The sequence below is a fragment of the Echiichthys vipera genome (assembly GCF_963691815.1).
Source record: "Echiichthys vipera genome assembly, chromosome: 15".
Taxonomy (NCBI): Eukaryota; Metazoa; Chordata; class Actinopteri; order Perciformes; family Trachinidae; genus Echiichthys; species Echiichthys vipera.
The window spans coordinates 25,158,024-25,185,977 of NC_139840.1; the positions used below are offsets into that span (position 1 = coordinate 25,158,024).

Consider the following 27,954-nt stretch of genomic DNA (forward strand, 5'->3'; position numbering starts at 1 on the left):
AATCATTTTTAATATGTCTTTATTTTAATTCTGTCTATTTATGTTTTCCCGTCACTGAAACTGTTGCTGGGACATATTATTGGACTGAAATGTATTGGACTGTATTCAAATTTGACTTCATTTATTCCGGCAAAAACAATTAGACACCAGATGAAGGCGCTTAAATTGAATTTCCCCGTGTGGGATAAAATAAAGTAATTCTTCTTCTTCTTCTATTCTTCTTCTCTGATAAGTACACCGCATTTTGGCAAATGACTACTTAACCTTTGCAACATCTAAAAATACTTTTAGATGCACGCTCCAGTATCTCGAGACAAAAGCATTGTACATACTGCTTTTCATTTTCTTTAATAGTTCTATTATCTACTATAATTAATTCATCCATTAAGTGTTTTATTCATTTATTTCGCTCCAGTTTAAACTAGATGTGGTATACAGACTACCTGCTGTTGTACCTGGCGCACAAATGAAGTTCGCAGTGGAGACATGCAAACTAATTGATCAGCTCCGCGGACAGCTCCCCCGGGGGAAAGTCAGGTCAAGTGCTCCAGACAATCTATCTTCCATTTCAGGCCCTGCAGTGCGACGGACCATAGTGATGGTCACACCTGTAAACAATTAAAAAGGCTCCTTCATACTGAAACTCACTGACTGCGACTGGATTTTGGTCTTGTGGCCCGACCCCTTAATTTCCTGCATTCTGGTGGATTTTTATGTAACAAGTTATGGTGGAAACAAACTCTTTATTTATGTAAGGGAAAACACAGGTGATAATTTAAAATATATCAAAATGACTTAATCTGTTATGACTTAATTCTCAAAATCAGACCAGATATGTTTTTCTAATAATGGCCCTAAAACTCCATCATAGTTGAAGTCTTCCTTGTAGTTATTATCATTCATTCGTCTTCAACCGTGGGGGCTGAGTCGATCCCAGCTGATATCGGGCGTGAGGCGGGGTACACCCTGGACCGGACACCAGTCTATCACAGGGCACATAGAGACAAACAGAGACAGACAACCATTCACACCTACGGGCAATTTAGAGTCATCAATTAACCTAACACGAGTATATCTTTGGACTGTGGGAGGTAACCGGAGAACCCGGAGAAAACATGCAAACTCCACACAGAAGGGCCCCAGCTGGGATTTGAACCAGGAACCCTCTCACTGTGAGGTGAGAGTGCTAACCACCACACCACCATCCCTCTAGTTTGTGGCTGTAGCTTTTTCTGTGTTTATTCCATTTATTGAAGCAAAGCTTCAACGGTAGTCTATACATTGAATTGAAAAGAATAGATGCGGTCTTCATAGAAAATGTTTTCAAGGTAAGAAAACATTTCACCAACTGTAACTGTATTCATGGTGATGATGGAAGCTGATCAAGCCAGAAAGCTGAGAACTTGTTTATTTCAACTAATAATTAATACGGTTTCCATGGCAACAATGGTACAGTACAGCACTGATACTGGTTTATGTCGCGCCCTCAGCTCACCTGTCTCTGGGTCGCACTGGTGCTCGCAGGGGTCCAGGAGGCGTCGTCCACACAGCTCGTTGACCCAGGGCCCACTGGCATTCTGCTGGTAGTACAGCAAGATCTGGGCCGGGTTCAGCCAGTCTGAGGCATCCAACTGGCTCCCCTGCAGCAGAATGAACCTTGATCCTAAGGAGGACGGATGAGGACACACAGAGTAGAAGGAAAGGAGATTCAAAAAGAAAGAAAAGAGAGAAAAACAGTGAGAAATGAAAAAGGAAAATAAGGCAGTAAGTCCAAAAACAGAAACCAAATAACTGCATCTCACAAATTTGGGTTGAAAGTTGATTTCACCATTTCAAAAAGCTTTTTTTTCCTACATTTATTAAAATGATGAAAAGAAAGCAAGAAAGTATTTTTTTGGACCTTGAAACTAAAACATCTTCTGGTTATTTAAAGATGGCAAGTAGCCGGTTTCAATGCTCTAAACTGAAATTTAAAAAAGAGGTACTTCAGGAGGCGAGCAATCGCAAAAACCATCAATGTCTTTGAAATCCTGCAATCCTTGAAATGCCTTTAAATTAAAAACAAAGTTTGACAAAAGCAGAAAGTAAATATTTGATCAAAGAAATAAAACCTACAAGCATCGCGTTAAAAGCCTCAAACCTTTTCAACTAATACTGTGATATTTGAAAAAATCCTTATTTGGAATCATTAAAGTAGGAGCTGCGATGTAGCCGATAAACACTAAACCAGCTACAAAATTCAAAGATACGATAAGATGAGATAAGATAAGATGTTCAAACTGTGAGAAACACTTCAATGTAGCAACACCTGTTTTAACAAGACTAGACTAACACTTTTGTTGGTTATTATCAGTAACTGCAGAAAGTCACTTTATTTCCCACAGTGCCAGGAGGGGAAACAAACAGGTGTGAATTGTCTATGCATATGTAATGGTGTTTGGATTAAAATGGTGAGGGTTCAGACAATGTCATGAATAAAGAAATCACATGATAGTGTAGTTGTCAGGCCCAGGCAGGAATGAGGACTCAGATGCGGAGGTTCGCGGATCAAAGCGGATCCTCCGCACAGGAGGAACAAACAGTTATCGATGATTTAAAGTACAAAGTACAAAACAAAGTCGCTCCGTCCAGGAGGAAAAAACAAAACGCAGTTAACAAATGAAACGCTAAACTAAGTCGCTCCGTCAAGGAGGGATAACAATTAACTAAGTGAACAAAGTAGAAAAATAACACAAAGTCGCTCCGACCAGGAGGAAAAAACAATGAAAAAGAGAGCATTCAAAAAGGTTAAACTTATTATGAGCAACAGGGAATACAAACACCTGAGCGTGGATACAGAGATCTCTAGGACATGAACAAGGCAGGGAAAAAGTGCTGGAAACATTCGACATGAAGTACGAAATATTCTGGCAATGGGACAGGGGAAAAGTCATGGACTTTATACACAGGAAGGGAGGGGGGCCACAGGTGAAAACAATCAAGGATCAGGGAATGACGTCAGACTGGTGACACAAAAGGAAGAGCAAGTGACTTGGAACGAGAGGAGAGTTACCTTTCAAAATAAAACAGGAAATTCACAAGACAAATACCCAAAGACAGGACAGACCTCAACGCGGCGTGACACTAGTTTGGACTTGCACTAAAGGATTTGGGTGTGCCTTTGTTTAGCTACTGGTTTACTGTTGTCTTATTTGTCCTTCCCTCTGGTGCACTGGGGAATTGTGTTATACACTTCTCTACGTTCCATGTAATTCTTGCTGAGCCAATGGCTTTACATACAGTGTGCATTAAATCCAATTATGTTTAAGACAATGGCACACAGATTACATTGGCTACAAGCCCTGGTGACTGTAACTGGATAGTAATTCTGTTTAAGTTAAGGGTATGCAAGAAAATTCACTCCTCAAACGCTGAAGCTGTTCAGCCCACTCCCCAATTTTATTCAGCAGAAACCGTGTCAACAATGTCCCTGAGAATTATTCATTAATTTATTATTAACTGTGGAATCAACAACTAAATTAATGAACCATTTCAGAGCTGTTTTCCCCGGAACTCCTCAGGAATCTGTGTGAATACATTGCACTCCTCCACCCTGATCATGTGCATAAGTGGCACTTGTGACATAAATAAAGCAACGTGATAGAAATTAGTGCTGCATTCAGTGTCAGGTCAACACATCCTCTGCATCTGTGCACAGCCTGTGAGGGCCTTTTTTTTAATAGTTTTTATGACAAATAACCAAATAATTATATAGGTGCACATGCCAGACAGCATTTTTTAAGCCAGTGTAAAAGATGAACATGAAAAAAGTCTGATCATAAATTACTTAAATTCAAATTCCGGGTATTTGACCAGTTGAGGTCAATTGTAGAGCAGGGTTGTGCTATTATTTTATTTTAATTAAGGAAAATGAGATGATAAGGACAGCTTTATCTGAAATAAGTACCAATTAAAAGTTGATATTTAATTGTTACATTGAATACACTTGTAGTTTCACGGGCTTTCCCAGCAAAAATACTGTACTGAAGGGAGACAGGTAGTTGAGATGGGCATTTTAAGGAATTTCCATTTGAGTACTCTATCATGAACCGTAATAGGTTTGCGATGAGGTTTTGACTCAGACAGAAATAATGTTAACGGACAAGGTAGTGTATTAAAGTGTAATTCAAATCAGGTTTAGTAGCATTTATTCACATTATGTCATTTTCTTGACATATGGTATTCTCTTGTCTTTCTGCTATCTTATTTGCGGAGGCACGGTTGCTGTATCTAGGGCTTAGCATAGCCCAAGATGATTGTGATTGGTTTTAAGCAATGCAAACCAGCCACAAGCCAGAACATTTCACCCCTATGTCAGAATGTTTGTGCAATCAGACTTTTCTCCAATGCTGACCCAGTAATGTGGAGACAGATTTGGCAATGCAAGACTAATTATTATGAAGTAGATGCAGTGTTTCCCACAAAATGAGGCCCTGTTTGTGGAGGTAGATGACCGGGGGCAAACACAGACCTTAAGTTAGCCGCTTAAGCAACTCGTGACTCGTTCTCAGTCAGTGCAAACCCCAGCACTGACGGTTTGATGAATGAATAAAATTTGACAACTTAACACACAGCGCAGGAAAGCACATTGCTATCACCTGATGAGTCACAACGATGTTTGGCTAATTAACGCAAAGGTGAATTAGCAAGTAAGCTAGCTAACTAGCCAGCAGTTCACTCTCCTCCAGGCGAAGTCGCCTAGCAACAGGGAGATGCAGAGGGCCTGAGCGGTGTGCTAGCTAGCTCACCATTAGATTTTTGTTTAGTTTATTTCAGTCTTTTTTAACTTATGAGATCCAATACACTGGTAATAAACAATAAATAAACATTAAGTTAGTGCAAAAAGAGCTTATTACACCTACACTTTTATGAATCCACTACGCTTCTACTGTAGCTAATGTTATGTGGCAAATTCAGCCGTCATCTGTGCTCAAAATAATCATACTGTTAGTAGTCGGATACTGACAGTTACAAAGCAAAAGAAAGAAGAGGCGAACTACTTGATCAGTTGAACAAATACTGATGCAAAAACGAGTACTTATGCTCATCCCTACCAGGTTAATCTGCACAATAGTTCATTAAATCAGTTAGCAATTGCCTAGAAAAAGGTTGTTTTTAAACATTGATTAACTTGAAAACTTGACATAATACAGAAATAAATACAGCCAGGAGTCTGTCACCAGAGACCCCTGGACCACCTGATGCTGAGAGTTATCCGCTGTGGGATCTCTCGAAATTAGCAGCAACACTTATTGACCAAAGCCCTGTCCGCTTGCAGACATGGGATGTCCAGGGCATTTGCTAACCCAAGCATATTTAATGACTTCTTGGCAGGCTCCGAGTGTCCTCGTTAGTGCCATCCCTTTTGATGATCACTTTAAAACTAGAGCACACACTGCAAATGGCCGGACATATCTTGTTTGTCTAGTTGTGGAGAGTCATAAAATTCCTCATATAAACTTTCAAACTTAAGAGACTAATCAGCAATGTTTCTGTTTCATGGCACATATTATGGCCTATATGATGTCTTTGGCAATTGTGGATATGCATGGTTATGGTTGTTTCTGCATCATAAAATGGATTCTAAAATTACACATACAGTAAATGATTTAGCACAAAAAGAACTGATTACTTACTGACTTCTGACAAACACAACAACAACTATGTACTTGAATATAAACTGGAGTGGGCACCTAGCTTTAATTGCCAAAGTACCACTGCACAGCTCTTCAGCATGAGTTTAGCAATATTACATGAGATATTTATAAATAGAAAATGTGAATATCAAAAACACTTCAATAATGGAAGAAAAAAAATGACACAAAAGAGGAATAAAAACATTCAGGTTACAAGTCTCCCACTAAAAAAAGATTATATTAGTGAACCATCTGGTGAGAAACACAATAACAGGCAGGTGTAAAGTAAAGGAAAAGCATGACTCAGTCTGACCAACAAATGTTTCTTCCATAAAGTCAACACAAACATTTTCAAAAAACAAAAAAAAGCGGGATATATAACTCACTCCCAGCCGAGTCCACTGATTATGCAGTACTTTTGCTGTGATCATTAATGGAAGATACCTTTTTTGGTCATTGTAACTGGTGTTTTTTTTTTTTAGCCACACTAGAGACATGGCTTGAGGAACAGCAATGTCATTCGGGTGGTCTCTGATATGGTCCAGACTGAAATATCTCTATGAACTAGTGGATGGATTGTCACAAGGTTTTGTACAGCCATTGATGGTTCCCAGAGGATAATCTTTCCTTTAGCACCACTGTGGGGTTCACATATATGTTTCTAAGTGAAATCTCTCAACAATTATTGGATGGATTACCATGAAATTCAGCACAGATATTCATGCCCTCTCTGATCGAATTGATCTCTGACAATAATCAAGTCACTTTCATTTCATTTCATTTCACTTTGGCAAAATGGACAACACTCCCCCCTGGTTCACCTGCACTTTGTGTTCCATGCACGTTAGCATGCTAACAGGCTAAATTAAGACCGTAAACGTGATGAACTTGCTGAATGTCAGCATTGTAAAGCGTTGGCACTGCAAGCATTTTAACATGTTAATGTAAGTACAGCTTCACCAAGCCACTAACATGGCTATAGACTCTTGGCTTGTTTGTCACTATGCACCAGCTTGAAATAATTTTTTTCCCACACCTCATGAGTCTCTTAGATTGCCCGTCATTTGGGGAGTAAGTATTTTCAACATCCTTCATATTTTATGAGCTAGTGAATGACTGAAATGTTCAGGTTCTCGTAGTAGCTTTCAAGGTTGTAACGTTAACGGTGTTAGACCAGAGCTAGGGATAAAATGCAACAAATATCCCCAGCTACTATCTGTATGGGGGGAATGTTATGGGCCTAAGGCCACAGAGCCACCCCTAGTTTTAGATGTCATTTTGACACTTCTCAGGTTTCCTACTACTATCCGTGTCATGTCTATTTCCACAAAATACAGTTTGAGATAATAAACCTTGGCCACATTTCTATTTCTCCAGCTTAGCTATTAAAAAAAGTTTGCCCTGTTCTTTCTCATCTTGAACAGCAGTAAATATTGTTATCCTCTGTAAACAGACACACATCTCCAGATGATTACATGCCTTGATGTGAAAGGCAAGGAGAAAGGTGTGACTCTACTTTTCTGTGCCTCTCCTCACAGTATTTGAAGGCAGACACATGTGCAGCTGTTGGCATTAATAGCTTCTTTCCCCAGTGGCAGAGTCCAGATATTCATCTGATTCACCGTGACATCAAATCAAGTCTGATGAGATTGTGGAGACATTTATGGAAACATTCTAAATCGATCCCAATTTTTGTAATTCAACAGGCGAATTCACCATCTTTCATCTCTCCTTTCAAAATTCCCTCCCTGGACGCCTCACTGGAATTTTAATATTTCCCTGGCAGGCCAGTGCATACCTCCGGAAAGCACTGGCGCTCTGAATCAAGTCAGACCTCTAGATGATAGATGAGTGAGCATAGTCACAGTCTATAATATATCTGGACTACCACCTCACTCCTGTGACAGCTGAAAAATGCCAATGAGCCAGAGGGAGCTGACACTGGGCCCCTGCGGTGTTTTTTTTCTTTCTTCTGCAGGTGCTACATTGAAATTCATTAGCGAGGTAGTTCAACATATCAGAAGGTACAAGGGGAAGAGTGATGGAGGGTTTGCTGCGGGTGGTCACTGCGACCTGGCCTCAATGTGCTCTGATGCTTTGAGGGCACATCTGTTGTGTGGTCTCACATGGGACACCAAGGGAGGGGGCGGGCGATCTGGCATTTACCTTTGTCTTTGAGAGAGCAAAGAAAATCCTCAGCTTGAAAAACGCAGGCACTCCGTTTTCAGAGAAACAGCGAGCTGAACTACCAGGAGAGAAGCAGAAAAATGCCAGCGTTCCCTCCTGGGGCTTTGAGCGCCCACAGAAATGTGTGTGTGCCTAAAGACCCCATCCACAGTCTAAGGCTGGTGTAAATCCTTACCGTCAGCGATGAGGTGCTCGGGCACATGTAGGATTACACGGACTGAGAGGCTGCAGGACAGGTGAGAGGAGTAAACCAGGCCGATCACGCAGCTGATGACACTGATCAGAGTCAAGGTGGTCTTATTGATGGGGCTCCGTGGGGAACCTGCTGCTGAGAACAAATGCACAGGGAGGGAGTGGGGAGAAAAGGGAACAAGAAATGATAGAGATATGTGAAGCACTGACGGTATTTCATTCCCCTAACAACCCCTCTGTACCATAAAGTGCACATGCACACAGCCACACAGACATACTGTATATACACACTGCTCACACCGAGTCATTTTACAAACAAGCCAAAAAATGGGCTTAGCGGCCATGAAAAGGACCTTTGGATCAAAGACCTCCAGCCTCTGGGAGGTTTAGACGAGGCATAGCTTGGTGGCAAAGAAATAAGGTTTACCTTTGAAGGGTATTAACATCCATGCTGGGATGTGGGGAAAATGGAGACATGGGCCTAAATAAAAGTGGTTCAGAGGTTGTTTTGCAACCTTTCCTCTTTTCCTCTGCTCTACCTCTCTGCCAGAGCGCGAATTCTTCCCTTATCTCTTTTACTCCAGAGTGCAACACAGTGTTAAAACGTGACCCATGGGGACATGCATACATGCACACACACACAAAATAAATCACAGTGACCTTGGGTAAAACCACTCAAACTTTGTTTAAAGAGGTTATTTTTTCCACGAGCAGAATAACTCTAGATTGCTGTTCAATAACTCTTGCAGAAATGTTTCATTCAGAAGCTGCCCGCGGCGATCCTTTAAACAAAAGCCGTAGTAGAAAGCTTACCTACTGCAAGTTTATTCAATCAAGTAACTTGCCCAGAAATGGGATGTACATAATTCCTCCCTTTTTAGAAAAAGTTTATTTTGTTTTATGTCTATGACATTGCGCAAATTATCTCCAGGAAACATTTGGCTGTTATATAAAAAGTGAAATATTTGCATATTTTCACACTACCCCCACTCATCATTCCTCTAACTTAAAGAAATACTTTTCATGCTTGATGAATCATTCCTTTCCTCTGGAGGTAAACAACATAGTTAGGGCAGCGTTGCAAGCACTTTATTCTATTCTTAAGCCTCGCTCTAATTAAAGGTGTTGGCTACACTTCTGGAGGCATCGCCATGTTTGTGGCACCTGTGCACATGACGAGAGAATAATTGGCTCAGAGGCATTGTGAAGGCTTGTAATGCCTTCTGACAGCAGCTATTATTTCCAGGGCATTATCTCTTTATCTATTTATTTTCTATTTTTTTTTCTCAATGTCTCTCTTCCACACCCCATTACTGTACATCAATGCTGTAAGGACATGGCATGCTGACAGATAAAGCGTGATGCACCGCTTCTCTTGGACACGTCGCCTCCTCCTTAGAAATAACATTTGCGTGTGATATTATTTCAAAAAGGTGTTTTTCGTGTCATAATATGCAATCGATATTTTGCACTGAAGTCCTCTGATCTCATCGTCTTGTATGAATTGTATGCAGATGCAGTGAGATCAGTATAACATGCTCACAACCACTGTTAAAACACACACCTATGTGCATACACAGCATCCACAAATTCTATGTTTTATTTTTCTTTAGGGGGCAAAAATCACAAGCACACACAACACTGGAGGCATATCTGCTATATGCACTGTAAAGGTTACTAGTCATGCGTCATGGCGATGGTAATGCCATCAGGCGGCGGGATAAACTGTCTGTAGGTGTGCGAGTCCTCCTTACCCCCTGAGCCCCACGCGCTGTTGGCGTTACCATTTCTCATACCTCGACTCCGCCGGCGACTGCGGTTTGGGTCAGTGTAAAAGGCCAGCTGAGGCTCGCTGTCTGCCTCCGTTCCAGAATCCCCGTCTGGGTTCAAGAAAGTTGAACCCGCTGTTGGATTCACACATAAAAAAATAAAATAAAACACCTACAAGGAGGAAAAAAAATGTGTGGACCAATGGCGGGCACTTTTGTCCTCCGGTTGGCCTCAGAGATGTCAGGGAAAGGGCAGCCAGAACCGAAGATGAAGCAGCTGCTGGATTCAGCGTGGAAACAAATCAGAGCATTAAAGTTTTCTTCAATCAATAATTGAAATGTAGGCTAATGGAGATGGCAGCCAAGTGGAAACTTAACGGAATCATATATTAAAGAAAAGCTTCAAAACAACTGCTTGTCCCCCCGCCGTGAGCATACTTTAGCTTTTAATTTAGCCATTTCATGTACTGAACCGACAAGGGGACATTATCATAGATCCTTTAATAAACTAAAAAAACAACTGCTGTGTCGCCTTCATAGAACATGAAGCCGGACCAAACATCCCAGCAGTGCACACGTCACGATGCAGCTTCTCGACTTTGAGCTGCACTTTATAGTGGAGTTTAACTTTGACCTTTGACATGCAAACACATGTCAGTGACTAACTGAAATGTCTTGACAGGGCTGGCCTTGGAGACAACCCAAAATGCTGAGAAGCTTAAAATGGAGGAGGCAGCTGAATCATGCGCACTCTGTTCTGTTTCAGCCCGTTTCTGCCAAAATGTAAACTAAAGCAGCTTGGTTTTCGATCGTGGATGGTATAAATTAATTAATTTGTCTCGTTAGAGAATTAGTCTATGTGGTCATTGAATTACCAAAGCAGGAATAGGCCCATTTATACTGGTGTGATTGGGCACTTTTGTCAGGGAGTATTAGTCCTTTATGTTTTACAGAACCTCAGTTGTTAATTCAAATTGCCTATGTCAGCCCTTTTCGGTGTTTTGAGTAAAACGTGGAAACTACTTTCACCTATTCCATCTTGCAAAGGGCTCACTGCATTGCTGGAATATGGTCTGAAAGAAAAAAAAAGTTGAAATGCCTTTTTTTTAAATAGCAATAGGTATTTAAAATTACTGACGCGTTGCCAGCGACATAGGTCTCGGTCAGGGTCATTGTCAGTAGGAGCTTGCACACCCATATTGTGTTTCACTAATGAGTAGAGTGACCGTTTGTTGGCCGGGGAAGTGAGAAAGAAGGAAGGGGGAAGGGAAGGAGAGAGAGAAGATGAGGGCAGGGGTAAACCTAAATGTTAAAAAAAGAATATAAATATAATGTGGCTACAAATTTCCCTAAATCCAACTATTTCATAAAAGTCCTGCATCAAAAATAAAAAGATAAGGGTTCAGAAAATTATTTCCAAAGTTTCCTTATCTTATAATGACTTCTCCCGTTTTCTGGTTCAATTGTCGAAGAGCAGTCATCCAAAAACAGACTTCTGAGTAATGTACTGTTTTATTGGAAAGTCATACAAAAGTCCCATTCAGCATGTACCACAGCAACCAAGTTGAATAACACACTCAGTTTGTATTCTGTTTTGTTGTCACAGATCAATAACAACGCTCTGTGCATCTGTTTAGTACTTGTCCCTGGAGTGTCCATGGAAACATAGGTCCTTCGTCTACAAGTATAGAAATATCTAAACAATTAGGAGTTAATTAAATGCTCTCTCTTTACAAAGATATGTGGTATTAACACATGCGAACCACCTTATCTGAGAAATACTTCATCAAAGTAATCTTCTCAATCGTTTACAGGGTTTAATAAAAAGCTTTTATGACCAATTCATCCTCTCGTCCTAACTCTTTTAATCTCCCAACTTCTCTGTCTTAGTTATGATCATATGTTATCATGGAATGATGTTGATCATGATCTTACTCAGCCTCTCTGTCTCTACTTGGTTCTACAGTCCTGACATTTATATAAGATTTGTATATGAAAACATGTTAAACTTTTTACATTTGTAATATATATCTACAACAAACAAATATACTGTATATTGACAGTAGTATTTATTTCAAACAGCTTTCATACAATCAGGTTATTTCAACCTGCCTGTACAAATAAGAATCATGATCTACTAGGATTTTTGGCTATACTATGTCGCCATTTTTTTGGACAACTAAATGCATACAGTATTTTTATTCTATTTTAATATGTACACACATTTACTTTTTCTATATTTGTGTATATTGTATATTTTCACTATGTGTCCGGGCTGCCGCTTCATTTCATGAAAGATCATTATAGGTTCAACTGCTATTCAGTTGTTATCCTTTAGTCTATAAACTGTAAGAACATAATATAAAAACTTCAAAGTGAGGTCTTCATAGTGCTTGTTTTGCTGATTATCAATCAAACCCCAAAAACGTTCACGAATGATGCCATAAAACTGAGAAAAGGTTCGAGTCCCTGTGTGGACCATGAATGGAGCGTGGACTGGTGGCTGGAGAGGTGCCAGTTCATCTCCTGGCACTGCCGAGGTGCTGTTGAGCAAGGCATCGAACCCCCAACTGGTCAGGGCGCCGATCCATTGGCAGCCCCCTCGCTCTGACATCTCTCCATTAATTGCATGTATACAGGTCATGTTTGTGCATGTGTGTGTATTTCGGGCCTGTGTGTGTGTGTGTAACATGAATAATAACAGAGTGAAAAAATCTAATTTCCTCTTGCAGGATTAATAAAGTAATAATTCTTCATTCTTCTTCATACGCAGACCTCTGTTCCGGTCAAAGTGTACCATGAAGCGGTAAGTTTAATCTGTAGTGCCAAATCATAACAAAAGTTATCTCAAGACACTATACATATAGAGTACACTATGACTTATACATGAGAACCAACGATTTCTGCATGAGCAGCAACAAGTAACACTATTTTAATTAATTAATAAAGTAATTATTCTTCTTCTTCTTTTCAATGACTACTGTTTCAGAACCTCTTCAAACACTTATTTAAATATGTACACTGATATCTTTTTTTTATTACATTAAAATTGTGTTGAAACAGGTGGCAGTGCTGTCAGACTGATCTTATGTTTCTTACAGGAATATTTCAGGTGAAAGGGGGTAAGTGATGTGGGAAAGGCTAATGGGTAATATACATACAGTATGTAAGATGAAAAATTGAAGATTGAATAAAACTGCAACACACATTTGGTTGAATAATACCAACATGACAACATATTTTTAGTGTCTTTTTTCCTTTCTGATGTTGCCATTCATGCCAATATAAATGCGTTCCCTAGCAATTCTATTCCACAGAAAAGGAAGGGTGGAGAATAACATTTATAAAAGGGGGGGATGAACAGCTTTGTTTGGGTAGACAATCCCACTCGTAACATTTAATTGTACTCCATTTGACATTTTGGTGTGATAGTAAACATCCCTTTCTTGCTCCAAAGTAGGAGGCAAGTGAATGGAGTTTGACTAGTCTGTCTTTTAAAGCTAGAATGTGATCTGAGTCGGAAGGCAAAGCTCTCGATTTACTGGTCAATCTTCGTTCCTACCCTCACCTATGGTCATGAAAGCTGGGTCATGACCGAAAGAACGAGGTAGCGGGTACAAGAGGCCGAAATGGGTTTTCTCAGGAGGGTGGCTGGAGTCTCCCTTAGAGAGAGGGGGAGAAGTTCAGCCATCCGTGAGGCACTCGGAGTAGAGCCGCTGCTCCTTTGCGTTGAAAGGAGCCAGTTGAGGTGGTTTGGGCATCTAGTAAGGATGCCCCCTGGGCGCCTCCCTAGGGAGGTGTTCCAGGCACGTGGCCTCGTGGAAGACCCAGGACCAGGTGGAGAGACTATATCTCCACAATGGCAGGGAAGTTTGGGGTCCCCTGCTAAAGCTGCTGCCCCCCGCGTCCCGACCCCGGATAAGCGGTTAAAGATGAGATGAGAATATGATCTTAAGGATGAGGTACGAAAACTGCATTTACAATACAATATGTCTATAATGCATTTGAGTTGAGTGTGTTTAAGCAGTGGCATTAGCTGTATTTAGAGGGCGTGTATTGAAGCTTGTCTTACAAGTGTTAGCGGATTGCAAATCACAAAGTGAGGGGGAAAATCCATCAAAGCAGCACAGATTTGCTGTCTCAGCGGGATAGATGTGAACTGAAACAAAATGCACGCTAACGTTGCTCAGTGACAAGAGCTTTGAAAATCCCCAACCAAGAAGCAGCGTTTCATTAGACTGGAGAAGATCCCCCAGAAAAAAAAAAATGGGGGAATGAAATCACTGTTGGCAGCAATTTAAACGTGACAAAGTGAGAAGGACTTTTTCATGACAGCAGCTTTTCATATTGTTGGTTCGAGAACAATATGCAGTGAAGATATGAATGCATAGTGTATATATTATTAAATATTATTGGCAGGCATGACTATCTGACGGCACAGATGTTGCTGTTGCTTTACTTCACAAGTGGGAAGGCTGTTTTGATGACACCGTTGTTTCTGCAGCATTTCACACGACTGACTTAATAATAAAGCAATATTCACTGCACAATTTCCCCTCAGAAATGTTTACGGGGAGGGAACAAAGACTCAGGCTGCTATTAAAACACTGCAGTGAAATAAAGACAAATATAATCTCCATGTAGTGATTGGGGAAGACAGCTACTTCTTCAAACATACAATATGTTCCACTTACTACAAAATAAGAGCATTTGGATGAAACATGACACAAAAACACCAAGTTCTAAAAAAAAAGCGGGTGTCATCATATTACATTCGCCATTTGAAAAACAAATGTATTTAGATGATGATGTTTTGTCGTGTTTTACTTGTGCTGCTGCCTCAGTTCCTCAGGCCAGAGTGTTGTAATATTGTAATGATGGCAATAATGTATGCACTAAAGTTGGATGAGGATGAAATTACCTAAAAAAACTGAAGCACAAATACAATACACAAACAAAATGATAATTTTAACTTAGACTTACGCTGTATTGATAGTTGATGTGTAGGCTCTGCAGCTGCGGCAGAAGGGAGCTACCAGCTGGGGACTGGAGGAACTGTAACTTGGAATTCTTGTGTTCTAGCATGTTTTAACATGAGAAATTATTTTTACTCAAGATAATCCAAAGACATCGTTGTGAGACGTTTCATGTAGGAAATATTTTCTTTCAAACTATACCCGCCAACTGTACCCCTGATGCCTGATAAAAGACGGAATTGTTAAAAAGTTACACTCGTTTCCATCTTCAATCTGATACAGATCAGAAACTTCTGATCCGAACCTGTTTAGCGCTACTGAAAAGAGGTCAAAGACCGTCCAAAATGTAATGGGACCGAATGGATCGGATTCTGATAATGAAACAGGTCATTTCACGAAGGTAGCATCGCTCGAAACAATTTCTCCACCATTTGACAGCCAACACAGTAGCTGACATTCTGATCCTATAGACTATAGCCGTAATGACAGACTACCTTGGCTCGTCTGTGATTTTAACTGAGAAACTGCAGTTTCATGTCACAGTGCCGGACGAATCAGTCTAATCAGTCCTATTGCCTCTGTAGAAAGTGGCAGTATAGATAAATGTAGATAATGTCATCCTCATCCAAGGCCTTTAACGATGCTCTTCTTTGCTGTGAGGCCGGAACATGTATGTACTGAGAGCATGCTGCTCTTTCTGAGGCAGAAAAGGAAACATCCACTCATTATTTTATGTATGCCTATTGCCATGTCCCAATTCAAGGGCAATGCACTTCAACTAATGTAGACTATGAAGATGTAGCCTTCAAGGGACAGACAGTGGGCAAAACATGCCGCTCTGCTGCAAATAAAGCATTCAGGCCTTACAGGGGACAAATAATAATGTTGTGTTCTGATCAAGCAGGAAGGCTGAAAGGTTTCCAATTGTAACACCAGCAATTTATCCTTGAATAAAAAGACAAAATGGTGACTCTAAGAAGAAGATCTAGCACCAGAGCTCCAGAGTGCCCGTTTAACAAGACAAACTGACCGATGACCACCTAACCTAGAAGAAAGTGTTAAATAGGATTTGGTCTCATATTCCCAAACTTCACTTGAAATGATTGTGAGATACTGAGGGACACACAGAGTTGTTATGTCTTAGAGTAAAGCGGTTGGTCTCATATGAATGAAGAGACTTTGTAACAGGAGAGTCTGTTTGAATGTCATCACTGATTAAAGGCAGACATCAAAGCAGGCAGGCCTGATTTGGGACAGATTATATAAAAGTCTGTCTGAGAGAAATCATCGAGTTAATGAACTCATGAAACATATGCCAAGAAACAAAAAATAATATTAAAAATCACCCAGTATTTAGAAACAGTTGCATCCAGACCTCAGAAACACCATTTATAAGTCAGACAATTGTGTGTGGTCTACGGACAAATGAAACACAGAATTAGATACGTTTAATTACCTTTAAGTCAAAATCTATGTGCGACTAATGGTCTAATTGTGTATAATGGTGACACTTCAAATAATCCTTTGGTTATTGATTTGATGTGTTTTGGCCCATGGTTCCTGTTTGTATTAGTGTCATCTATAAAATATTAGTTTGATTTTAAGAGAACTGAAATTATAATTATAAATTATCGTAGTATTCTTTTACTGTTTCTTTGATTATTTATTAATCTTTTTAATCAAGTAAGTGTCAAAACATAGAGGGAAAATGTGTTTTGTACGGTTAATGATGACATCTTCCGATTGCTTATTTTGTCAAACCAATTGCTTAAACAATAGCAACATTTTCTACAGAGATGCATGGTCCCCAGGGGATGAACCCTACTTACTCTGGCGAGCTGCTGACTTTTTTCTCTGCCCCCAACATATTTATTTTCTAGTGAAATATCTTGACAATTGGATTTCATTTCCGTCAAATTTGAGACAGATATTCACGGCCCCCAGAGGATAAATCCCAAGGACTTTAATGTCAACATTTTCCACTCATCTAGTTGTCATCTAAATGTGTATAGTCATTCATTGTTCCCAGATGTTGCATCCTAAAGATTTTGGTGATCCTTTTAAGCGAACACTGTCCTATGGTCAATTTTTTAAATTTGTCCAACACTAGCATATCTGTCCGACATTAGCATTCTGCTCAAAGCACAGCTGTGCCCAAGTACATCCTCACAGTAGCATGGTTGTAGACGCTTTAGCTGCCAGTATGCTCATTCAGAGCTGCTTGTCAGATGGTTCAACGGCTTCTTTTTTATTCTATTCTGTAAAAACCAAGTGCAACACATGCTGTTGCAGTCTCTTCCCTCTCTATATCTGCCACTTTTTCATCCCAACTTCCAGTGTGGCCTAAAGACTTGATTTTTGGCACGGTCAGACAAGATATCGTTCAAACTAGTTTTGTTTGAACCTAACCTCACCCTCATTCTAGCTGCTTGACAGATGACTTAATTGACTATCAGAATTGCTCTTGATACAACGTATGTCAATCAATTCATCATTCCAGCCCTGATTAAATTCCATCCTAGAGAGCCTAAAATCAGCACAGACTTTGTGTCATTTCCAGCCGCGTTATTTTAGAGTCTGAGATAATTTTTTCATTTTATGACACATAGTGGCTTTAAGTTATTGTTTGTGCTCAGTTCTTATGAACTGAGCTATGACCTGTACCTTCAACTCTAATGATGAGATCAACCCAACTAAACCACCTGTTATTTGTGAGATATTCCAAAAGAAGTCCACAACTTCAGGAGATGAAGCTTTCAAGTGGCTCTCTAAATACCTGAATAGTGCAGAGCTGTCAAGGGCAGCTTTGAGGCTGCAGGAGTCTCAGAGAAGAGGGGACATAAAATAACTGTTACAATGTATTTACAATATACTGAAATAGCGTTAAGTGGTTCAAAGTGCAACAGCGTGTATTCTCTCTGTGATTTGCAAGAGGAAAAATGTATTCGGTGGCAGTTCAGAGAAAATGTTCCTCACTCAGCTTCTGAGATGAGTGCAAGCTCATCCATCACAGCAATCTGCAGCTGGAATTTACTAATGTAACATTGAATAAGTAAATAACACAGAGACTGATTTGTTTAGAACTCCCTTTGGTGTAAAACAAAGTGACATTCTTTCTCCTACCCTGTTGACACTATATGTAAATGTCTTGGCTCTTGAAATGAAGGAATCTGATTTACGTCTTTAACTATTGGTATTTGTTGTACGCAGATGATATTGCTCTACAGGCTGAATCTGAGCACGATTTAAAAGATATATTAAATGTGCTCTGGTGTCACAAATGGAGAATGTAAAACAAGTAAACACAGATTGGGATTCACTCTTGATTCATTTATGACCTTCTTGGCAGGTTCAGCTGGGAGAGCATTGGTGTCTGCTGTCAACAAGTTTAAAATATGTAAAGATCTTTGGTATTTTACCATTTTTATTATGCTTTAGGGATTTGGGGTTTTAAAGAGTGTAAAACAGACGCTATACAAAACACAGCTGCACACTGTTTTATAGATGTTCGCCTATCAAATATGAAGTTTTACTACATAGTCTGAAAAGTCCAGTTAGTGGAAATATGCTTTCCATAGTAACATAGTCACAAAGCTTAGTCTGGTGCTTACATTTACTGTAGTGAAGTTTTATCAAAAGCAGACACGTCTATTATTGCCTTCAACAATTCTATCTGTGTGGCACTTGAAATATAATGCTGTGCCCCTGCCTGGCTTACACAGAAGAATAAAAGTGCCTTTTGAGGAATTAAGACTAAATCTTACACAGTGGGTATTCAAAAGCCTTTACGATTAAAACCGGAGCCAAAAGTTGCTGCGCTCACTGAGTCTATGGAGACAGGCCCCTCTAAGTATTCATTGCATCATGTTCACTCACAACTCAGCATGCACAGCAGGCACAAGTGCCTCTTATAAACCAGAAAAAGTTATTATGTCCAGTGCTCCACATCTCTATAAATATGGAAGGGTGCTACAGTTGAGTGGAAGAGGGAGTAATGACACCAGAATGACATCGATCCTGGAAGAGGAAGTGGACACAAACAGTTCAAGAGAATAAGTGTCACAGCAACATAAAAAACTAACAGCCTTTGAAAACAACGAGCTGAAACAAAAATACAACCATTAACAAGGATATTAATTTAAAAAAAATGAAATTCCTCTAAGGAAAAAGCAAGCAGTGTAGGTCACAGAGTAAGTCATTCTATCACAAGTGCTTAACTTCAGATTGCTGCAGATGCTTTCCTAATTTGTAATACTGTGTACAACTTACTTTTTAGATTATTTCCTTGGCTTTCATATATATATATATATATATATATATATATATATATGAAATCTAATCCATTAAAAACATTTTAAAGTGCCACACAAATCTGAAAACAAAGTTTACATAACTGTCTTCTAAATATGCAAAGCAGGATGTATTATGAAGAAAAATAACTTGCAATTTGTTCTGGATCAAATCAGTAAAATGTACTCACAAATTTAATAAGACATGAATTCTCAAATTACCAAATTGAAAGCAAAGTGCTTTAAATTCAATAGCCTGTATTATGTTCAATGTAGCATCATAACTATAAGCGCACACACGCACACACACTCACGCACGCACGCACGCACGCATATGTGACATGGAGGGGGAAAGCAGTGATGCCCGGGCCACAACTTCAAGGCACTGGACAGCCTTTAGAGGACTAGTCTGAAAATATGGATGTGAACGAGCTAGAAGCTTGTTTCAGTGAGCCGTGGAAGTGGAGTGGTGGAAGTACAACAGGCAGCCGGACAAAAAGCTGAGCATTGTGTCAAGGCAGCAGCTGCTCATACCTGCCACCTCTGTGCCAGAGGAGCACCTGTTCTCCACAGCAGGACTGATCATGAACAGAATGAGAACAAGGTTTTAATAACATTTGTGTTGTTGTTTCATTGAAAATAAGCATTAGGGGTTGGGTAGACTAGCAGCTGATGTGATCCCTCGATCTTGAAATTAACTGTAAATATGATTCATTTAGGTATTATGGTAGAATAGTTCCTCTGTCTGATTCTTTCTTTTTGGGATGGTTTCCATTTGAGAGATGGTTGGAGGTGTGGTTACGCTGTGTGTGATAAAAGACATCACTGCTAGAGTGCCGCAGGGTGGAAAGGGAGGGGCACCAAGGGCATCCCCCTCAGAGATGCTAGCTTTTGGAGATTTCACATCATTCTAGCCAATTAACACCTGGTCTTTTTCCGGGATCCACCAAAAAACATCAACAACAACCTATACTAAACTAAAGTAACACAATGGAGCTCGCTGGTGATGAGAGCTGAGAACAGCGCTGGTGGACCTTGTAGCCTTATGTGTGTGTTTTTCCCTGTTTTCGTCAGCTCACTCCAGGTGAGGGCTGGTGAGTATGACGATTAGAAATATTTAAATGACCAGAGCCAAAAAAAGGGTTAAAATACCATCCCACTAATCCATATCATCTTAATCTATACAATCTTTAATCTTTTTACAACAAATTCAAATGCTCTGTCCGTATCTAATAAGAGCCTTTACAGGGGCTTTAATTTATTCTGCCATCTTATTGGGTCACAAATAGACCAAGTATGTTGGTGTAAGCATGTTTCAACCCATCATAGTAGCAAAAACATTTTACTTCATTTTCAGACTAAAGTCCAAATTCAAACCAGGGGCAGGAAAAGAATTGGCGATGCACTTTAAAATACAAGGCTGGGATTTAAATAACAGGAGGACCAGTGAGTTCACAGAAAAACAGTGGTAATTGCCGATGCAATTATCATTACTATGGTTATGGTGAATTCTTACTCACATATTGAAATCACTGACCGGGGCAGGAAATGTGAAAATCACATCGCCTAGAAAAATAAATCCTGTCCAAATGGGGCTTACATTAGTAAAGAAAACATTTATGTATGCAGCATTCAAACTAACTCCAACATAACATTAACCTTATCCACTTATTAAGACATCATTATATTGAACGGTCCACAACTAATTAGGAATACGTTATACACCTGCTCCGCAATAATAATCATGAAATGCTGATGTGGGTCCGCAGGCCTGGGGCCGCTCCCTTCACTCACTCTGACATTGCTTTATCCCATTTGGCAACTTTGGTACTTTTAGTTGCTTTAAAAGTAACACTGGAGTCCATTAAATGTGCTGACATATGGAGTGAAGAAGGCACTTGGGGCATCTTCAGCAAAAAGGGAAAGAGTCATTACCTTACCTGCCTCCTCCTCACATGCACAGAAGTTGCCCACCGAGGACAACAATAGCTCTGGCTGTGCATATTTTATGACAAAGATGAAAATAGTTGACTGGAAACACCAACAACAGCGACTCAAAACTGCATGGAGCGGTTCTAATTGCCTGCTTAGACAGCCTCATTCCTATGCAGCTGGCTTTGGAGAATACTAACCTGTGCCTCCAAACACTGAAATTTCACAAGAGGCATGTGTTTGTGTGTGTGTGTGTGTGTTCGTCTAGTTCATTATGAAGTAAATCATTCTTCATGTACAGTACCAAGCTGATACAACTGATGTGACAATTATAATGAGTGTGCAGGGATATTCTTTCTTCTGCTACTTTCGGGGAACATATTCTGCAGTCGAAATAAAGAAAATCTACAAGAACGAATTAGGAGGAGACCTTTCCTGTGTGTGGAGTGAGGAAATTAAGTGTCAAGGGGTTGGCTGACAGAGCAGGCCAAGGGTTTGTCCGAACTCTCACAGATGGAGTCAAAGAAAAATAAAGAGACATGGAACGGTCTATTCAGGGAAGACAACAAGAAGCTTAGGAATCACCTCAGGATCGCTGTAAACACAGATATACTTAATAAGTTACTGCTGGACTGCAAAAGACAGGATCCAGCATCTTTAACATCTCTCATTTGGTGGTGTGTATTAAGCCATAAAAGATCTCTGAATTATTGGTGGTGATACTATCTCGCTTTTCCAGTGTGCATGTCAGAGATTTTGTGTGGCAAAATGTTATTATTGTTCTCTACAAAATGGAGAACGATCTTCAGCAATTGGGTTCAACTGGGCAAGTTGTCAGCTAGTATCAGCCACGCTCCATGCTGCCTGTAGACAAAGGCTCAATTTTGATCTGGCCCCCGCTGCCGCCCCCCGTTTCCACTCTCACTACGTCTGCACGCAGGGTAAGTGTCATTCCCAATCAATTAGTGGAGAGAGGAAGTGGGTTTTAAAGCCCTTTAACAGAGAGTCTGCCTCCATGCAGGCTTACGAACCACACTCTTCTCGAGTGCAGCGCCTCTTTTGTGTCTGCAGGAAACTCCACCTACCTGAGCGTTTAAATGTGTTCAGAAGCCAACCACCCACCCCAATCTCCTCCTTTCAATCTTGTTCCTTCTGTAGAAACAATAGTCACAAGAGGAAAACATACATGTAGTCTCACAAGGAGGTGCTTTATTAACGACTTTGACAAAACTTTCTTCACTCTTTAATGAGCTTCGGTTCCTCTTAAAGGTCAAAGGGTCATGGAAGTGAAGAAGGGGGGGGGGGGGATCAAAACTGGAGCAAGGACCAGTGAGGGCCAGAGAGAGAGAGGTAGAGGGGCCCAGTTCTGATCAGACTGGCATTATGGATGTCATCCCGCATAGTGTCCCCTTTTCTTTGAGGACGACATATAGGGAAATATTTCCTACATACACATACTAGAGCTTCATTTTGAAAACTTATGTTCAGGCAAAGTTTTTAGTATGGAAAGTTTTCATGACAGGATAAACAGTAGAATTACGTAATTCCCATTCCAAAGCAACCACCAGGAATGTGTGGTTGCAAATGTTTGACTGGCACATTGCCAGATGAACCTACTTATTGTGCGTGAACCCCTGCTGTGCCAATGCCGCAATCTCATTACAATGAATGAGGAGGGCTTTTACTTGTTTATTTAGACACAGCACTAATGTTTGAACATGTCCTTAGACCTTTTGACTGCATCATCTCTTTGGTGTAGAGCCCCACAGATGAGCTGGGAATATAAACATCGCTGTGTTGTTTGCAGTTTACTGAAATCATGGTACAGGATTCCTGGGGAGTGAAGTTTTTAATATTCCAACACGGCCATTTGGAGCTGCCAACAGTGCTTGTAGCACTTTTCCACTGGGTATTTGGAGCATTTACTCTTTGTTCTCACCCTCTATTATTGATAAAGGGGTTTGCTTGAATGTTGTTTTTCCCCTTTCTGTTTCTACGATTTAAGCTCTCATGCCTCGGAAAGCCATGGTGGTTGCAGGTGTGCACTCAAACAGAGGAGATCACAGGGAGAAACAGAAAATCTGCTCCCTCTAAAGCAGGAAACCAAAATGTCCCAGAGCTATAGTTGGGTTTCCACCAGTAATGGATGAAATGTAATTAAAATGGGTGATTTTTCCAACCAATACACAAGAGTTGGCTCTGATAAAACACAGATGAATACCTTGCTTGTGCTCTGGATTTGCAGCTTTACAATTACTTCCTGACAGTTTGGAGACGACCTCTGAATTACTGTGCACTATATACTTTTTATTTTTCGCAAGGCATGAAGTTTATTTCTTGAGTTTCACCGCAGCGACCAACACCACAGAACTGTATGTAATTGGGCTGAGAATGAAGCATCTGTGCAGCCAAGTGCGGAGGAGAGTGAATTAAGGTCTGAGGTCAACTGAAAATGTTCAAAATGATAACTTGAAAAGGTTGCTGCCTTGCGTTTATCATAATGGGATAATGTCTTTCCTTTTATCAAGTGTAACCTCCCTCTCTTTTCATTTCCTGCATTTCTCAATCTCCTGTCATACAGTAGACTACAACGATCGCAGCTCGGGCAGGAACAGGTGAACATGAGAACAGATTGTTTGTGATGATAACGATGGTGAGGGCCAATTAATCACACACACAAAATACTTCAGATTGATATCAATAGGAATATGGAAAGAAATACAGTTTCAATTGTTTTAGTAAAAAGATCACCATACATGTTTGAGGTTTCACACTCCCAACACATTCACACTAAACATTTCTATCTCTCTCTAACTCTTCAAAGGGTATTCATCTCTCAGAATAACACTGGGTTTAGCCTCAGTAGCCTGCACAGACCTAATGTATCCTGTTTTTCCTGACAAATCCTTGTTTTGTTTTACTGTATGATAGATAACTTTTGTCCAATGAGTTGAAAATGTCTCAGGGTCCTTGGGAGTTTTCCAAAGGGCATTCATGAAGCTGTCAATTATTAAACCTGTGTGGTGGCATTCAGTGACGCACCATGATACCTTGCCTACTATAAGCATTTGTAGATAAAAGATGTGCAGCTGGGCATTGATCACAGCGCTGTTGCAAACTGACCACCTGGTACCTCCACTTTTCACTGAAATATTTCCACACTAGCAACCATTCCTTTTTGAGCATGCCATGGCCTTCCAGTACATTTTCAGCAATTGTGGTTAGATTACGTATAACTAGGACTTAGATGTGAGGGTTTCCACAAGACAGCAGTCTATGCATCTAAAATTCAAACTGAAATGAATTTAATTAATTCAACTGGAATTGTTGGGATTGACTGACAGTGTCAGTACTGTAATTTAATTGGAATAATTAATAATATGCACAAAAAAATATGCAAATCAGGGCACATTTCGATCATCTGGTTCGGTGCAAAAAGACAAGGCTACAGTGAAGTTTTATCAGAAGCTGACACTGTGGGCTACACATGGCTGTGCGATAACCTGACTCCCCCAGATGGAGCTCTTGTTTGGAGATCTTTTGTGAAGGGGCGAAAATACTGGTTGCTGATTAGATATACCATCTGTCTATCACCAACATGCAGGCCAACTCAACGTCGTTAGCGTTAACTACCTTGATCTAACATGCCAGAGGCTGTTCACCTTGGAGACCTGCTGCGGATATGGGTAAGGCAACATCAGATCAACGAAGCGTATGGCGTGCTAACAGCGTTGAGGCAAAGCTCAGAAGTAAACAACATGTGTAACGTGCATTTACGCATAAAAGGCACAATTTCAGGTGCCCGGTCCATATTCCAACAGAAGAGATCGCAGAGAAAAAAGAGTTAGTGAGCGGCTTGCTCAATAGCTGCTCTCATCTCATCCGTGGAAGCCGCCATGTTGTTTACGTGGAAAACTTCTCCAAATTTTCTCTGCTGCACGTTACCAAACAGATTTGCGAGTAAAATACAATGGAGCTCAGACATCGGGATGAAAACACAAGGCTAGCTGTAAGCAGCCAGTACACAAGTTGAAGAAGTAGATGTTGCTAACCGGAAACAAAAGCAAGTCATCTTGGTCATCTAATCCATCTACCAGAGCTTACGACCAGATATTAAAACAAGTAAATAACAAATACTAAAACAAAACACTCCTGGAAATCAGTGTGAATGTTAGCAAGCATGCTAACTAGCTTCCACTTTGGAATATGAACTTAACAACGTGATAGGTTCTCTCAAATCTTTGATGCAGAAGAGAGAGAGAGAAAAAAAAAGAAGAATTTCTTTATCAATTTTTCCAGAATGAGGGTCTGAGAACCACAAAGCTGACAACGTGTCTCTGAACACTAGCTCCCAGTTGTGCAATGCAATGGGAAATGCCTCAGGACTTACAGCTGTTTCACACCAAGCATGGATTTTTGTCTGAAAAATCTGCATAATAGATCTAATAATAATTTAGTGGGTTCTTATGAATGCTTGCACAGCCCTGCGGCAAATTCGTGTGGTGGAAAAAATATTCATATGGACCTCGATTTCAACGGACTTCTGCCTACATAGACATATGTTTGACCAATGAATGAAGCAGTTTACCAACAAATAAATATCTGTACAAAACCACCTACAGTCGGTATTGAGCCTAATCCCCTCATGTGTAGACACAGACGTATAACTGAAGCTGCTGTTTCCGACACCTCCTGTGTAAACATGCTGTTCCACTTTAATAAAACAAGTTTTATCCTGTTTTGAAAAATGTATGAAATATAATGCATTTTCTTACACAAAATGTGAAGAGAAGCACATTTTCCGTTTGACTTAAAGGTTGTAGATTAGGTGTTACTGTAAACTGTATTGTCAGTTCCGTTAATTTCAAAAAGTAGCACAATTATTGAATTTGGCGTAAACTATGAACATCATTAAAAGCAAAGTCCCCAGGCTTTCACCTGACAGACTTTCTGGATGTAAAATACAACAACGTTGTTCTGTGCTGCTGCCGGTGGGTAGACTCATGTAACGAGTGCTAAATGCAGTCTATTTCCTTGTATTCTCTCTCAGAAGGTAAATCTATGGAGAGAGTAACTCACCGCGGGTGTTGCTGGAGAGCCGTTTGCGTTGGCTGGTGGAGGTGTTGTGTGGGAGTAAGGTGTTCTGCTGGTGGTTGCTGTCGATGGGACTCGTGGCGATGATGTTGTCCTTGTATTTGTTCATTAGGGCGAGCTTGGTGTTGTCACTCACTGTGGAGAAGTGGGATAAAATTACAAACGCAGGGAAATAAAAGCTAGGAAAAGAAGAGGCACAAATTAAGATAAATGAGAAAGCAGCCATGTGGGGGAAAAAAGGTGTGTTTCTTGGCTGGATGTTGAAGGTTTTAAAACCACAATGTAGCAAGTTATGGTATAGTAATGCTGAAAAAACATGTGTTTACCGGGGGAGAAGTCAAACATCCAGATTTAAAAAGTGAGAAAAGCTGGCATGAAATTAAAACTTGTTACGGGAATATACAGAACACATTTAAGTCTCAGAGGGTGAAATGATCTATTTTGGTAAATATTTAGAGATGAAGTTCCAGGAAAACAATAAAAACCATATCGAACATCATTTCTGTAATAAAACCAACACTTTGGTCCAGACTGATGTATCCGTAGAGCTATTAGATGGACGAAATTGTCCAAAGAGGAGGATTCTTGTGTTTTGAGAAGGTTCCCACGTTTACAGTTAATTTAACAGCATTTTACTCAGAATAAGAGGGTAACAGTATCTTCACTGTAAAATCAGCTCGAAAGATAGAGAAATAAACACATTAGTATTTTAAGAATTAAAAAAACTGGAAAATATATATTTTTTAAATCTATATGTATGTATCTAAATGTTATGTACATTTTGAAGCAGTTTGAGTTTAAGCACATACATTTTTGTTTAATCAAAGTGACATTTAAAACACAAGAGGTTTATGTTTTCAGTTACATTACCGCAGATGCATTACAGCATATTAGAATCTGTGTAACATTGTTTTAGAGGGCTCATTTTACAGTAGCTTCTACAACAGGCTTAAGTCACCTGCACTTTATTTAACAACCAGGTTTTATTTTTAAGGTCAATTAGCATAGTATTTATTTTACACCCAACACACTGCAAGAAATAATATGTATTTAAACCTGGAGGATGGTGACTGCTAACGGGGGTCACACACTGCTGGCGGGCCACTCTTTCCCTTGGCCCCTTTGCAGTCCTGGAGTCTCTAGGCATCAGATCCTTCAAGATTCTTCTTGAATGTTTATAGTGACCCTGACTTTTTTGCCTGCACCATAGGGTCTACATTTATGGATTTGAGTCTAATGTCTCTACAACGATTGGATGGATTGCCATGTCATTTGGTACACATTTGTGTTTCCCTCAGGAGGATTGACTGGAATCACTTTGGAACGTGATTTGTGCAGAAATTACTAATCAGCCTCAGTAATTAGGAACGCAAATTCAAAGCAATTTCTTTAATCAATAGTCAGCTGCATAACAATTGATTAAAGCTGCAGTCGGCAAGTCTGGCAAATACAGTTGAATAAGTCAAAATTAAATGTTTACAACTCTCACACCCCTCCCCTACTACTACGAAGCTCCTCTGCTCCCTCCCATCCAGTGCTCGTCAGTGCGCGTGGACCAGATTCCTGTGAACGCGCCATTGTCTTCTCTCATCAATAAACAGCATGGAGTACACGCTACACAGATAGGCTGGCTAACTTACCAATAGATAGCAAGGGCTAACGTCATTTAGTGTATGCCTAGCTTAAGGTGTATGCCTATTGATATTGTAACATACGTGTGTGTGTGTGTGGGGGGGGTGGTCTGTGGCATGCACTGTGAACTGAAATGAAGAACAGGATGATCGAGTTTGGTTGATTTTTGCAAAACAAACAACAAGCTCTAGGTCCACGTAGAGGCGCA

At 40.2% G+C, this 27,954-nt stretch overlaps 1 protein-coding gene across 1 annotated transcript in view; it reads right to left on the reverse strand.

The window, feature by feature from the left end:
• Positions 1 to 27,954, reverse strand: part of astn1 (astrotactin 1) — a gene marked incomplete at its 5' end in the record, with an annotated part of 377,223 nt that overhangs the window by 268,858 nt on the left and 80,411 nt on the right. The window contains 4 exons of the mRNA XM_083928387.1: positions 1,496 to 1,663; positions 8,038 to 8,187; positions 9,809 to 9,958; positions 26,100 to 26,249. Of these exons, the coding sequence (XP_083784513.1) occupies positions 1,496 to 1,663; positions 8,038 to 8,187; positions 9,809 to 9,958; positions 26,100 to 26,249 (618 nt within the window). The remainder of the gene's footprint in view (positions 1 to 1,495; positions 1,664 to 8,037; positions 8,188 to 9,808; positions 9,959 to 26,099; positions 26,250 to 27,954) is intronic.